A 14,263-nucleotide genomic window follows, 5' to 3' on the forward strand; every position below is an offset into this window, starting at 1 on the left:
GATGACTGTACCTGGGCACCCAGGCCAAGATACCAGGAAGTCAACTGAAATTGTCTAAGATGATGTAGACAGGGGACGCCTTCTCAAAGGAATCTTGGCGATATTAGAGAATTAGCAATGAATTAGCTTCCTGTGGCTGCTGACACAAAATGATTGGAGAATATAGTTAGGAGTATATATTTCATAACAAATTACTACCATGGCTTATAACACAGATTTACTTCTCTCACAGCTCTGGAGGTCAGAAGTCTTAAATCAGTTCCACTGGGCTAAAGTCAAAGTGTCTCATCAGGGCTGCTTCCTTCTGAAGGCTCCGAGGAGAGGGTTTGTTTTCTTGCCTTTTTTCAGCTTAGTGGCTGTCTGTCTGTATTCCTCGGCTGGTGACCCTTCCTGCATCTTCAAAGCACATCTCTCCAACCTCTATATCCATCATCTCATTGCCTTCTCCTAACTCTGACCCTCCTGCCTCTCTCTAATAAGGACATTGTGTTTATATCAGTTCCTCCCAGAAAATCTAGGGTAATCTCCCCATGTCAAAATCTGAACCAATCACATCTGCAGAATCCCTTTTGCCATATAAGGTAGCATTCATAGGTCCTGAGGATTAGAATGTGGATATATTTGGGGGTCCACTATTCAACTGACCACACTTCATCTGGCCCTGTCCCATCCAATACAGTAGAGACACTGGCCACAAGTGACTATTGAGCACTTGAAATGTCACTCATCTGAATTGAGATGTGCTGCTGAGAATATTGAAATTTAAAGACTTGGTATGCAAAAAAAAAGTAACATATTTCATTAATAATTTTTATATTGATTCCATATGAAAATTATAAAATCTTAGATACAGTGAGTCAAATAAAATTAAGTTGAGCTGGGTTTGTGTGTGTGTGTGGCTTGTTTGTTTGCATTCTTAAAGGTAGCTACTAGTCAATTTTAAATTACACATTAAAAAATTTAAATTATGTATTATTATTTAAATTATTATTTTTTTATTTCTTAACTGTGAACACAGAAGCATGTGTATCCTACCTAGCTACTTAAGGAAGAGGACTTTTATCCTGTGTCAATATCCTCCTCAGCTCTACGCAGAGGCGGACCTGGCTCCCAGCTTGATGCTGGACCATCTGTTGAAAGGCCCCTAACACCAATGACTCTCTCTCCCCACCCTTTCCACCACCCACAAACTGCCGGCCTAGATGAAATGCTCAGATCTGACTTACAGCCAGAGAAGATAGCCCCAGACAAACCTGGGTTCCGGTGAGCAGAGTTCCTCCACTCAGTCTTCCTTGCAGTTGAACAGGTCATTTTGCACTTTGGCAGAGGCCCCTGTAAGAACTGGCCAAGAACCACAAAGAAGGAAGCAGACATCAAGGTCAGCTAGGCTGCCCCTCACCCAGACAGCACTTCTCGACTGCTGGAAAAGGAGGAGGGAAGGAAAAAGTAAAAGAGTACAATGTGCTGCTCATGTTCCCTGCAATAGGAAAATCTCAGCTTTAAGATCTAGAACGACCCCTGGAGAGTGTCTAGTTTGACTACCTCATTTTACACCAGAGGAAACTATGATCGAAAAGGTTAACTGACTTCTGTAAGGTCTCCCGGCAACTTAGTATCAAAGACGAGAGTTGTCACTTCTGATTTTTGTCCAACTTGGACAAAATTGTTGTAAAGGAGCGTAGAGAAGTGTTAAGTGAAATTACACAGCTTTGATTTCCAAACCACGCTAGAAAGGAGCAGCCCCTGGCTTACAGGAAGAGGCTCTGTAATAGGCACACAAAGGGGAAAATCATCTACAGTCAAAAGAATCCTTGGAAATCCTTAGGAAAGTGCCACATTGGAGACCAAGATAACTTCTGTCTGTGAATCCCACACAGTCAGTTTTTCCAGAGATGGAACAGGCTCAGCAGCTGAGTGCCAGATGAAATTAATTGCTTGAAGTTAGAGGACAAAAAGGCACGAAGCTTTAAACACAGGCTCACACATAGGACTACAAGCTGGATACATACAAAAGGCACCAGAGTTCTGAAATTAACAGCAGAGTCCCTTCTCTTATCTCACCCTCTCACTCCAGGGCACTGAACAGAATGGCAGGCAGAGAGACTCATACCCCTTCAACGGGTCTCTCTCTTCCCTGCACTCCTGATTTAGTGTTCACTGCTTAAGTTAGAAACCAAGTTTCACAAGTGCATGAATCTCTATCTATTTTGTCACTGAGGAATCCCAAGAGCCTAGGACTGTGCCTGGCACAGAAACGTTCGTTGAATCAATGGGTGAACCTAGTCGTCTTTTCATCCAGGCTATGTAGTAGTTGAAGTCTCATAAGATGATATTTTGTTATAGCACATGGCTCTTAACCTTTTGGGGGGGTTATGTTGCCCTAGCCAGAAAAAATCACATTGAACTGTTCATAGGGATTGTTCAGTACTTGTGGGGTTCATGGAGCCCAAAATTAAAATTTCCTGGTGCTATCAATTCTTAATATGCTGTGCTGACACTTGAGCTGAATGATCTCCACGGCTTTGGAGAGACTGACATTGTTTACTTTCATAGCTGCATAAGGACTTTTCTTTAAAACTCCCCTCAGTGCTGCAAACAAAAGGTAGTCTTCAAAACTCCAATTTAAAAAGATACATGCACCCTAATGTTCATAGCAACAGTATTTACAATAGCCAAGACGTGGAAGCAACTTACATGTCCATCGACAGACAACTGGATAAAGAAGATGTGGTATATTTATACAATGGAATACTATTCACCATAAAAAAGAATGAAATAATTGTCATTTGCAGCAACATGGATGGACCTAGAGATTATCACACTAAGTGAAGTAAGTCAGACAGAGAAAGCCAAATGCCATACGATATCACTTATATGTAGAATCTTAAAAAAAAAATGACACAAATGAACTTATTTACAAAAGAGAAAGAGACTCACAGACATAGAAACAAACTTATGGTTACCAAAAGGGAAGGACGGGACAGGGATAAATTGGGAGTTTGGGATTAGCAGATACAAACTACTATATGAAGAATAGATAAACAACAAGGTCCTACTATATAATACAGGGAACTGTATTCAATACATTATAAGAACCTATAGTAAAAACGAATATGAAAAAGAATATATATGTATAAAACTGAATCACTATGCTGCACACCAGAAATTAACCCAACACTGTAAATCGACTATACTTCAATTAAAAAACGGTCGGGGTGGTGGCTATAGCTCAGTAGTAGAGCACACGCTTAGCACACATGAGGTCCTGTGTTCTATCCACAGTACCTCCATTTAAAAAAAAAAAAAAAAAAGGTACTCTTTAAATGTTGTCAGCCCAAAGGCTCAAAGGGAGGCTAGGCCTAGGCTAAGCTCAAACAAGCAGCACCAAAATGACCTTCGCAACCCACTGCTATATTTTCTGCCTTACTCCTAAGCCAGTCCATTGGCTGACTAGCCCTTTCCCACAGATGTCTTCTTGAGCTGCATACAGAGCTTTGGCACTGATAATGAATGGCCAGATGGGTCATCTACAGGACCATGCTGGATCCCCAGCCAGCCCTATCAAGCACTGACATTGAGCTTGTCACCACCAGCTCTGCTGGTTTGGACATGCAGACAAGTATGGCAGGAGAATATTCAAACAGCTGCTGTAAGGTGAGCTGATGAGGGCAACTGCCAGCAGGCAGAGGGGAAAACATAATTTACAGGCAGCCTTCAGCATTGCTCAGAGCTGAGCAAAGGCTGCTGCAGAACGCTCAGGGACGCGGGGGACAGACACAGCCGTGCTCCAGGACAACAGCAGCTCTTTCTGAGCAAACAGAAAGAAGAAGAGACTGGATACAGGGCTGGGGACAGTGACAGGATAAGGAAAGGGCAACCGATTCAGCAATCCAAAAGTACTCCATGCCCACGTGGAAAGCGCACATAGTCTCCCAACCTGCACGGTGACTGTCTGCCCTAAGAATAATGAACATTCTGGACTATGCTCTACAGTTGATTTAGCAAAGTTCCAGAAACAGAATAAACTCGAGGCAGGGAAAGGATTACCTATTGATGCATCTGTACTGGCTTGAATAGTGTCCCTCAAAGATTCATGTCCATCAGAACCTCAGAATGTGACCTTACTTGGAAATAGGGTCTTTTCACACAAAGGAAGTACATATCGTATCCATGCATTGATATAAATCCTTAGAAAATGCAAACTAATCTATAGTGACAGAAATGAGACAAGAGGTTGCCTGACATTGTGGAGGCAGAGATGGGTGAGAGGGATATTTTAAAAGGCACAAAGAAGTTGCAGGGGGTGATGGTTATATTCATTATATTGACAATGATGGTGGTTTTGTGGGTGTATGCATATGTCAAAACATATGAAAGTATACACGTAAAATATATGCAATTTATTATAAGTCAATTACACCGTAATAAAGCTGTATTAAAGGAGGAAGAGGGTCCAGTTGTTGACTTATCAGGTCATGCTAACTGATGAAATAAAAAAACAAAACAAGAAAACAAAATAGATGGATCTTTGCCTTTGGAATTAGTTACGGTGATATCATACTGGATTAGGGTGAGCCAAAATCCAGTATGACTGGTGTCCTTAAAATAAGAGAGAACACAGAGACACAGGGAAGGAGGCCGTGTGACTAAAGAGGCCAGGATTGGAGGGCTGCAGCTGTAAGCCAAATGCCGCGGATGGCCAGCAAGTGCCAGAAGCTAGGGAGAGCAGAGGAAGGCTTCTTCCCTAGAGCCTTCAAGGGACACGGCCCTGCAGACATTGCTGTTGGACTTGCAGCCTCCAGAACTGTGAGCAAATACATTCCCAGCGTTTCAAGCCACCAGTTCATTTGTATAACTTGCTAAAGCAGCCCTAGGAAACTACACAGCATCTATGAATCTTAGCTAGTTCCAAAGACTTTTCCATATAGTCATTCATTCACGAATAGTTAGTAAGTACAAACTGTGTGTCAGGCATTCTTTTAGCAATGAACAAAAACAGAGAAAAATCTCTGCCTGCATATCTCAGAGTCAGAGACAGAAAATAATCAAAATAAAGAAGTAAAATACATAGTCTGTCAAATGGTAATTAAGTTCAGCAAGGGGTCCTACAGAGTGAGGTGGCGTATTAGTTTCAAATTTGAATAAATTAGATACTCCCAGAGGATTCTGATCCAAACATTGAACCTAGTATTCTAGTACAGATGGTCCCCAACTTACGATGGTTCAACTTACAATTTTTCTACTTTACGATGGCATGAAAGCAATATGCCTTCAGTAGAAACCATACTTTAAATTTTGGATTTTGATGTTTTCCTGGGCTAGTGATATGTAAGCCGCAGCTCCCAGTCAGCCCCACAATCAGAAGGGGGAACGACTGATACACTCACAACCATTCTGTACCCCAACAACCGTTCTGTTTTCCACTCTCAGTTCAGCATTCAGTAAATTACCTGAGATACTCAACACTTTATTATAAAATAGGCTTTGTGTTAGATGGTTTTTGCCTAACTGTAGGCTGATGTACGTTTTCTGAGCATATTTAAGGTAAGTTAGGCTAAGCTGTGATGTTTGGTAGGTTAGGTGTATTAAATGCCTTTCAACTTATGATGTTTTCAACTTATGAAGGTTGTAAGTCAAACCTGATCTGAATTGTCATTCTGGTGACAAATGGAACAACATGTAAGGGTATATGTGGGAGAGAAGTCTCCCTCTCTCATGTCAGAGTTCCTGCTGTAAAACTGGGAAAACCATCAGCCCTAAAGCTCACTGCAAAGGAAAAAGGACACACTAAGCAAAAATCATCAGGGCTGAGGGGAGAATTTCTAAGGATTTTGTGACTAATACACACTTGTTGGCTGACTTATAACAGATTACATTATAATTTATTATATAATTATATATCTTATATAAATTATGAATAGCCATTTACCATTCAACAAATGCCCTGGCACACACAACAGAATCGGTTCAGCTCTACAAAACCACTCTTAAGAGTGAAAGAAGCCAAGGGAGATGCTGGACAGAAAAAGTCTTATCATCCAAGAGTCTTGTGAAATTATCCCTCCAGCAAAAGAAAGCACTAGAACCGTCTGAGAGCTCACCCCTCAGTGAAGATGTTCTGTCTACACTGTCTAATACAGTAGCTACTGGTCACGTGTGATTGATTACTGAGCACTGGAACTATGACTAGTAAGACTGAAAAACTGAATTTTGTATTTGATTTAATTTTACTTACTTTAAATAACCACATGTGGCCAGCAGCTACTGTATCGGAGAGCATAGCTCTAGAAATCACAGAATGTTGGCAGTGGAGAAAAACTTGAGAGCCTGTTAAATCTGAGATGGGACCAGCTCCACTTTTAAAGGCTAGAGCCAGAGATTTGAATTTGGCTTTGACACCAAAATCCATACTCAATCCACCAAGGCCTGCCATCTACAACACCTTCTACTTTTGTGATATCTTCCATGCCCACTCTCTCGGGTAGGAAAGTCCAGACTTTCTCTGAATCAGAGCCTGAAACACAAACATATGTGTGTACACGTGTGTCCGAGTAGATTTTGTGGAACAGGTAAGTCTGAGGGTTACTTGAGTGCTTAGTGTGGATCTAGTATTCCATACGAATCAGTATCCTTTAAACAACCAGACCCATTTTCCACTTAATCAGGCAAGAACAGGATGCATGAATGCATGCGTGTTGACAGACTTTTTAAGGCCAAAGGGGCATGTTAAATAAACCTTTCTTCCTTGGACACTTTCAGCAAAAATCCTATATCTCAGCTATCTTGGTCCTCAGGAGCTCACATTTCCCAGGCCGTCAAGACACTCCGAAACCTTCAGACCACAGGGTGGCTGGAGGTAAGGGAAAGAGGGAAACTGAGCAATAGGGCATCTCATTAACGGGATGGAGATTTGAAAATACCAATTTCAGAGGAAGATGCTAACTCTGGAAATACTGAGCTACTCAGCTTCTCCCCCAATCTCCTGTTTGCCCCCAGCAGTGAAGAAGGGCAAGCGAGGGACTTGTGGGGTGATAGAACCAGAAGCACTGAAATCCAGGGGAACCATGGTGGGAAACGTGGCTCTCCCAGAACAAAACCAGAGCTGGCTTGTGGCAGAGGCACTGATGCTTGCTGTGCTGTCGGATTAAGATTTCTGCACCATCAGGAGGAAGGTTTCTGATGGGATTAGTTTTGTATCTTTTTTAAAAGTTTCACTATGCCTGGAATTATACTTGATGAGATTAATAAAGCAATTCTTATTTGTCTCTTTAACCTCCTGGAAGGTGAACTGAGTATTGTACTCCTATCCTGCAAGGAGCTGTCTGGGAAGAACTCCTTTTCCCTAAATAAAGCTTTAGGGCATTGTGAGGTTTTGAGATTTATGTGATTCCACACTCAAGTAACTCTAAAAATAGTGAATCCTAACGCAACTCTCGGCTGTCCTGGGAAGAATTCTATGGAAAACCTGACTGCTGAGCCCAGTACTCACATATGTCTATGCAGGCAGCTAGTCTATCCTCTCAATCCCCAGAAACCTGGCTTGGGGAACTGGTTTTTAGTGTAATTTCACACAACAGAACAATTGATACAAACAAGCTGGTGAATGTTGTGACAAAAACCGATTTTGTAACTTTTAAAAAATGCACTGTTTCTTCTCAATCTCTCCAGGTTATGCCCCAAATTAATGTTTTATGGCATGTTTAATTTCAACACTTTCAGCTATAATGTGCGTCTTTGGAAAATGATCAGCAGTAAGTTCTGGCTTCGCTCCCTTTCTGGGAGTAGTCAGCATTCCTCTGCAGATTTGCTTGCATCAATAAATTACTTTTAAAAGAGAGAGAGACTACAAACTACAAATGTGCACACAGAAGTTGTCGTAGTCTTACTCAAGAGTGAGTCCGTCTTTGTAGTGCATTGTTCTCAGAAGCTTCCCGCGGGAGGAAAGCTTCATTTTATGAATGGCTGGGACAGCTTCCTTGGGAATGCTCAGCCGGCCGCTTCTCTGATAAGCTCGGAGCTCGGAGCGCGCAGGGCTCGGTCAGGGAATGACAAGCAGCGCAAAAAAGCGCCTTACACTGCCATCCACCGGCCCCAAGCCGGTGGCATCCGGAGTGGGGCGCCCGCCAAAGGAGCTGGGAGAACGTCCCAGCAGGATCCGACACACCACCACCTTCCTCCCACCCGCGCAGCCCTCCGCCCCCTACCAAAGAGCGGGCACTGGTGCCCGGACACCGAGCAGCCGCGACCGCGCAGCAGCTAATGGATTCCTGGGCCCTCTTGACACACAAGAAGAAGGGCAGCGCAAATGAGACGTGGTCCCTGAGGGCTCAGGACCGTGAGGACCGTCCGTGGTGCTCTTCCCTACCTTTCCTCTCCCAAACCAGGGGCGACGCAGTCGCTTCACAGGACAAGGTCCGAGCCCGCCAAAGCCGGAGCAGCTCGAACCTGCGCCCCCCGGCGGCCGGCGCCAGGTGTGCTCAGGGTGAGGGTAAGCCTCAGACACAAAGTTTGCGCGCAGGGGACGCAGGAGTTGCCAGCACCCTACAAATGGGACCGGTTCGGCAATGCCCACGCTCAAAGAGTCCGGTGATAACCGGCACCACAGGTGGCAGGGGAACCGAGCGCGGGTCGGGCTCTAGGAGAGACGGAGACCCAGGCGCGCGCCGTTGGTAAAGGAGGCTTACGTCTGGGGCAGGCGAGGCTGCGCGGTCCTTCCAGATGCCGGGCGTCCGCGACGCTGGCGCCGAGAAGCCGTGGACCCCCAAGGGGCTGGTTGCGTCGGCTCCTTCTGTAGCCTCCTCAGGCACCCGGGCGCCCCCGAGTCCCCTTGACGCGTGAGGGGCGCCGGGTGGAAGAGGGACAGTGAGGACGCTTCTCCAAGGGTCGTGGCAACGCCCCTGACCAGGAGAGCTTGGTCTCCGTACCGATCCGACAACTGCTCTCAAAGAAACCCTACCCACGACCCTGGGAGGGTCCTGGACGCTGGGCGACCCGGATGGAGGACCGTGCGCCCGGGAACTGGTTGCGGGATGCTGAGCGCGGGGCTGGGAAAGATGAAGCTCACCGACGGCGCGGTAAGAAGGTGGCGCGGAGGGGAGGGGAGTGCGGGGCGGGAGGGTTTGACCCTGAATTCATCTGGACTGAGAGGTCTTCCGACCTGTTTGACTGCAGAGCGCAGTTCGTGGGTCTTACCCGCTCTGGGGCCCTGGCTGGGCGGTAGCGCTCTTCCGGAGCAAGGGCAGGGGGCCGTTTCGTGGAGAACATGTCTCCCTTTTTCCTCTGTCCACTCTTATCTTGGTCGCTTTTCTCTCCTGTACGTGCCCCTGGGAGAGGCACTACAGATACCTTGCTCCTCGCTCAGGAAGAGACAAGTTGAACTTCAAGCGACAGAGGCCCCACATTTTGTCAGTTCGACAGATCCCACCCGCGGACCACTCCCTCCCCTCCCCCCGCGTCTCTGGGTCCCACCCATAAAACCCCTTAATGACAGATCCTCCGCAGCCCCACCTCTCTGCTTTCAAAGAAGTTATTTTTCTGGAGCGGACGGGAAGCCAAGCGGACTGCTAGTGCTCCAACCCGTGCCCACCCCCAAACTTAGACCCCGCGATGGCAGCACTGAAAGGATGAGACCAGAACGTGTGGGCTGTGGCAAACAGGAATTGGGAGCAAAGGAGTTACTTCTCGGCTCTCCGATATCTCACCACATGCTACTTTACTATCTTTTGGCGAGAAAGTCGCCAAATAAAATGAAAATAACTGTAGGCACTGGCAGTTAAAGGCCAAGTTTGTTATCTCAACGAAAATTTCGTTCCTAGGGCGAACATGATTTTCATTAAGCAAATGTAAATTTGCTTTCTGTTACGTGTTTAGTGAAGAAACTGCGTTTCCAAGACTGCCGGAGACTTTGCTGAGGCTGCAGGGAGCCGGGAGAACCCGAGCCCGCTTGCATGAACCTAGCAAGCGGTTTGCTGCGGAGGGCACCCACTGGGTGGACTCTGCGGGCCAGCAACTCGGGGTCTTTCTGTCATTCAGCGTCAAGGAGGGCACTGAAGGTATTTACAACGGTAAAGACTACCCAAGATAGTAGTCATAGGTTTGGCAGAAGAAAAAAAACATTGTGTTTTTCTTAGAAATTTTTTTTATCCAACTTCAGTCAAAATCTAATGACAATTTCAAAGTTGCTCATGAGGTTATCGAATAAATCTATCTCCATTATTCTGGAGGAGGCAATGCACAATTATCAAAGATATGTATCTGTTCCTTGAATATTAGAGCTGGGGGGGTGTAACTTGTAAAATTTGGGAGTGGGGATCAGTATTTTGTTTTTGAAGTGAAATGAGAAAGTAGAAAATACTGCAAGTGCATGGTACAATAACTGAAGTAGGGAGTTGAAGTAACCAGCCTGAGTTTACACAGCCAGCAAGCGCTGAGCTGGGATTCTGCAGAGGCCGTGTAATTTCAGGACTGTGTTCTTCTGAGATACTGCCCCATCACAGGTCATCACCGCAGGGACACCAGTCTGAAAATCAGGAGTCCAGGCAATTTGCCCACTAGCTCTACCTTGAGCAAATCCCCTAGGGTTTCCAGGCCAGTGAACTTGGTCTATAAAATAAGCATTGGAGTCAATCCTCAAAAGTTTCTACAGGCTTTCTGAAGCCACATATGAATGTGGCACTACTTCACCTCCTTTCTCTTCCACTTTCTGCCCTCTGGTGGAGGGTGCTAGAGAAACTGTGGAATTAAAGTAGCGAAATCAGTGAATTTGAGATAGCCAGAGTAGGTCAGGCTCCTCTCTTCTGGAGAACTGTTCTTCCGAGAACTAAAGCTGACTGCATTGATAGTGTAAAAAAGCATTCTTTAAACTTCCTATTAGCAAGAAAACCCAACCAGTTCTAGTTACCAGTGGTACCTGAGTAAATACTTGAGGTATTCTTTGCATGAGGATAAACAGCTGTTTTTATATTCTTTGTAACAAACCTCTGTAATGTAAGAAATCATAAAAAAAAGAAATCATAATTTGTATATGCAGAGGTCTCACAGTAATCTTCAATGACTTATTTGAATTATTCCTTTAAAAAAAATCGCCACACTTGCTTTTCAACTTAAAGAAACAATCATCATATACTTTCTTAAAATACTTTTCATTTTATAAAAAGAAAGTTATGGCCTTTTGAAAGGCAGAGACTTTAAAATAAATAAATAAATATTCATTTATTTATTTTAAAAATGAAGCAATTAACAGGCAAACTGAACCTGCAGCAGGGAGAGAGTTTATTTAAATTAAAAGGAGACAACAACATACCCGGAAGTGATACAGCCCAGCACACTGAAACATTCTGTGTATAAAAGTAGCCCCAGTAGATGTTCTGTTTGCCGTATTTAATTCTGGGGCATCAATCCCTTACTCAACACACCAGAGTAGTCACTGGGAAGAAGGTAATGAGAACTGGCCCATAAACAGTTGCAGAGGAATTTTATTTCTAGCACCTTGACGTACCTAAGTGCCAGTTTCTCCCACCACCGGGATCCCATGCTGCCATTTGACTGTCCAAATCCTGCCTGGTCTTGCTAGGGATAGTACCCCCTCAAGGACCACGACCACATGAGCAAATACTGAGGTGCCTCAGTTCACAATATTTTTTTCTGACTTGTGAATCAATTTGCAAGAGAAGTTATGACATTTAAGTCACATTATCTGTATTATTATAGCTAAGAATTTCTAAGCACTGTCAGGCACTTTACAAAGTGTCATGTATATTTTCTCAGTTTTTAATTCTTAAACTTAAGTTTCTTCTGTTGTAAAATGAGAATAGCCCCACCTCATAGGTTGTCATGGGAATTAAATAAACATATAAAGGATTTAATATAGCCACAGACACATAATCTTGGCTAACACTTATTGGACATTTGCTATTATCTCTTCTTGTTTCTCTTTTACAGATGAGGAGGAACCTGAGTCTCACAGAAGTTAAATAATTGCCCAAGATCTCACAACTAGAAAAGGGCAGAACCCGAATTAGAGCCCAATCTGGAACTAGACTGACCTCTTAACCTCTACCTTCAATAGTACAATTATTAAGACAGTAATGAAAAATGCCCCCAAAGTTTACGGCCTAGAATTACTGTGAATTCATTCATTCACCCATCAAATATTTACCGAGCACTGCAGTGGATTGAATAGTGTACCCTGCCAAAATTAATGTCCACCTGGAACCCAAAAATATAATCTTCCTTGTTTGGAAATAGGGTCTTTGTAGAGGTAACCAGGTAAAATTTAATTATCCTGGAATAGGGTGGGCCCTAAATAGTGTTCTTCGAAGAGACAGAAAAAGATACACAGACATGGAAAAGAAGACCGTGTGGAGATGGAGGCGAACATCAGAGTGATGTGTCTACGAACCGAGAAGTGCCAAGGAGAGACGCCCAGCACCAGAAGCTAGGAGAGGCAGGGAGTGGTCTCTGAGTCTCCAGAAGGAACCAACCCTGCTGATACTTTGATTTTGGACTTCTGGCCTCCTGAACTGTGAGAGGATAAATTTCTGTTGCTTCAAGCCCCTCTGTTTGTGATCATTTGTCATGGCAGCCCTAAGAAACCAATACCAGCATCTGCTACGTGGCTGGGGTCACAGCAGTAAACAAAACCACACCCCTGCCCGCACGGAGCTTAGCTTGCCTTCTGGTGAAGGAGACAGACAATAAACACGTGTAGAGTACAATGACACATGCTGTGCAGGGCTATGAGGAAAAATACATACGAAGCTAGAGAATGGCCAGGTGAGGGTGAGGAGGGTAGTCAGGGAATGTCTCTCTAGAGGGGTTTTAACTCAAATGAATCTGGACTGTGGAATTCCAGGCTACATGTGGGTAATTTAGCACCACTGAAATACATGCCCTCACATTAACTGGAAAGAAAACTTGACATGAACAGCAGCAGCTCAGCAAACAACGGGCCCAAACTTGCCCAACAGACCAAGATTCTGAAATACATGAAAACAGTTTCCCCGACGGACACCCTTAAGAGTTCCTGGAAAGCAGAGGGGTTCCCAGCTCCTCTCATTGCTCCCAAATTCACTTCTCTTCTAGGAAGTAGCAACCAGTACTCTGCTTTTCCCTCCTGTGTGGCTAACTTCATACATAGACCCTAAGGTCCAAGGCTTAGGGTGGTCTAGTCACTGTCACTCAGCAAACCACATTTTTATGTCATTGGTGGCTATTTGGTAACTTTTCCATCCCTTCTCTAATTGGCTTAGATTGAGCAAAAAGATCAACATGTACCACTTTTTTCCATCAGAACAAATTCGGGTGAATTATTTAGACAAAATTTTAATTTCATTTGACCTTAAAGAGCTTATTTATTTCCTCTGTTCTCTTGTACTCACCGCACAGCAGTCATGGCAGTACCCTCAGGCCGCTCCTTCAGGGCCGTGGGGAGCTGTGGGAACAGAGGCCTGAACCCCAGTGTGAATCCCAGCACCACCAGTACCCCCGGCCGGGCTGCCTCCCAACTCGCCTCCTTCCCTGCTCTGACCCTGGCCTCCTTACAGTCTTTCCTCCACACAGCAGCTAGGAGACAGTTACCTTAAAAGAACAATAACCAACAGCTATTCTCCACTTAAACCTTCCACTGCTGCCCACTGCAACTCAAAGAAAATCCAAAGTGCATACCCTGTCTATCAAGCACCCTGTGAACTGGCCCTAGACCCTGCCTCCCTGTCACTCATGAAGCTCCAGCCGCGCCAGCCCCCCTGTCGGTCCCGCCGCCCTTCCAAGCATCTCCCACCTCAGTGAGTTTGTGCTTGCAGCTTTCTCTCCCTCACAGACTTTTCCCTCAGATTTTCAAGTCAAGGTCACTCAGGTCACAGCTCAAATGACCCCATCTCAGAGGGACTTTCCCAAGTAAAGTAGCTAGTGCCTTTTCACCCCCCTCCTTCATCACTTTCTGTAATATTTCTCTCATTTTAATACCACTTATCATACATGAAATCATGTTCGTTTTATTGTGTATCTATTTCCTGCCTGCTCTCCTCCACTCCTTAGCAGCTCCCCAAGAGAAAGGATCACCATCATCTCCAGTAGCTAGAAAGTTCCATCCTGCAGCAAAGGCATCTGTTGACTGAATAAATGAATGAACGGTTGTGTGACTTTGGGTTAATTAATTAAGCTCCGAGCTACTAGCCAGCAAAACAGCAAACTGCATAACTGTCATTCACTCAATTGCCTTCCTCTGCTCACTAAATTCTTCTGCACAAATCAGAAAGAAAAC

The 14,263-nt window shown here is 44.7% G+C and overlaps 1 protein-coding gene and 1 long non-coding RNA gene across 9 annotated transcripts in view; one reads left to right on the forward strand and one right to left on the reverse strand.

Annotated features, from left to right (window-relative positions):
• Nucleotides 1–9,876, reverse strand: part of CORIN (corin, serine peptidase) — a 222,881-nt gene extending 213,005 nt beyond the window's left edge. For 6 of the 8 annotated variants that reach the window (XM_006185960.3, XM_032496984.1, XM_032496963.1 and 3 more), the window contains exon 1: nucleotides 9,193–9,876. In XM_006185960.3, coding sequence (XP_006186022.3) covers nucleotides 9,193–9,264 — 72 coding nt within the window. In that variant the 5' untranslated portion in view covers nucleotides 9,265–9,876. Of the gene's footprint in view, nucleotides 1–8,365; nucleotides 8,500–8,684; nucleotides 8,786–9,192 lie in introns of those variants that run through there. The other 2 variants (XM_032496980.1, XM_032496992.1) reach the window with 2 other exon arrangements.
• Nucleotides 8,401–14,148, forward strand: LOC106729786. Its single transcript, XR_001366199.2, has 3 exons — nucleotides 8,401–9,074; nucleotides 9,871–10,052; nucleotides 11,941–14,148. It is a non-coding gene; the product is annotated as an uncharacterized LOC106729786 (long non-coding RNA).
• The last annotated feature ends 115 nt before the right edge of the window (nucleotides 14,149–14,263 follow it).

Source organism: Camelus ferus, chromosome 2 (assembly GCF_009834535.1).
Source record: "Camelus ferus isolate YT-003-E chromosome 2, BCGSAC_Cfer_1.0, whole genome shotgun sequence".
NCBI classification, from domain to species: domain Eukaryota; kingdom Metazoa; phylum Chordata; class Mammalia; order Artiodactyla; family Camelidae; genus Camelus; species Camelus ferus.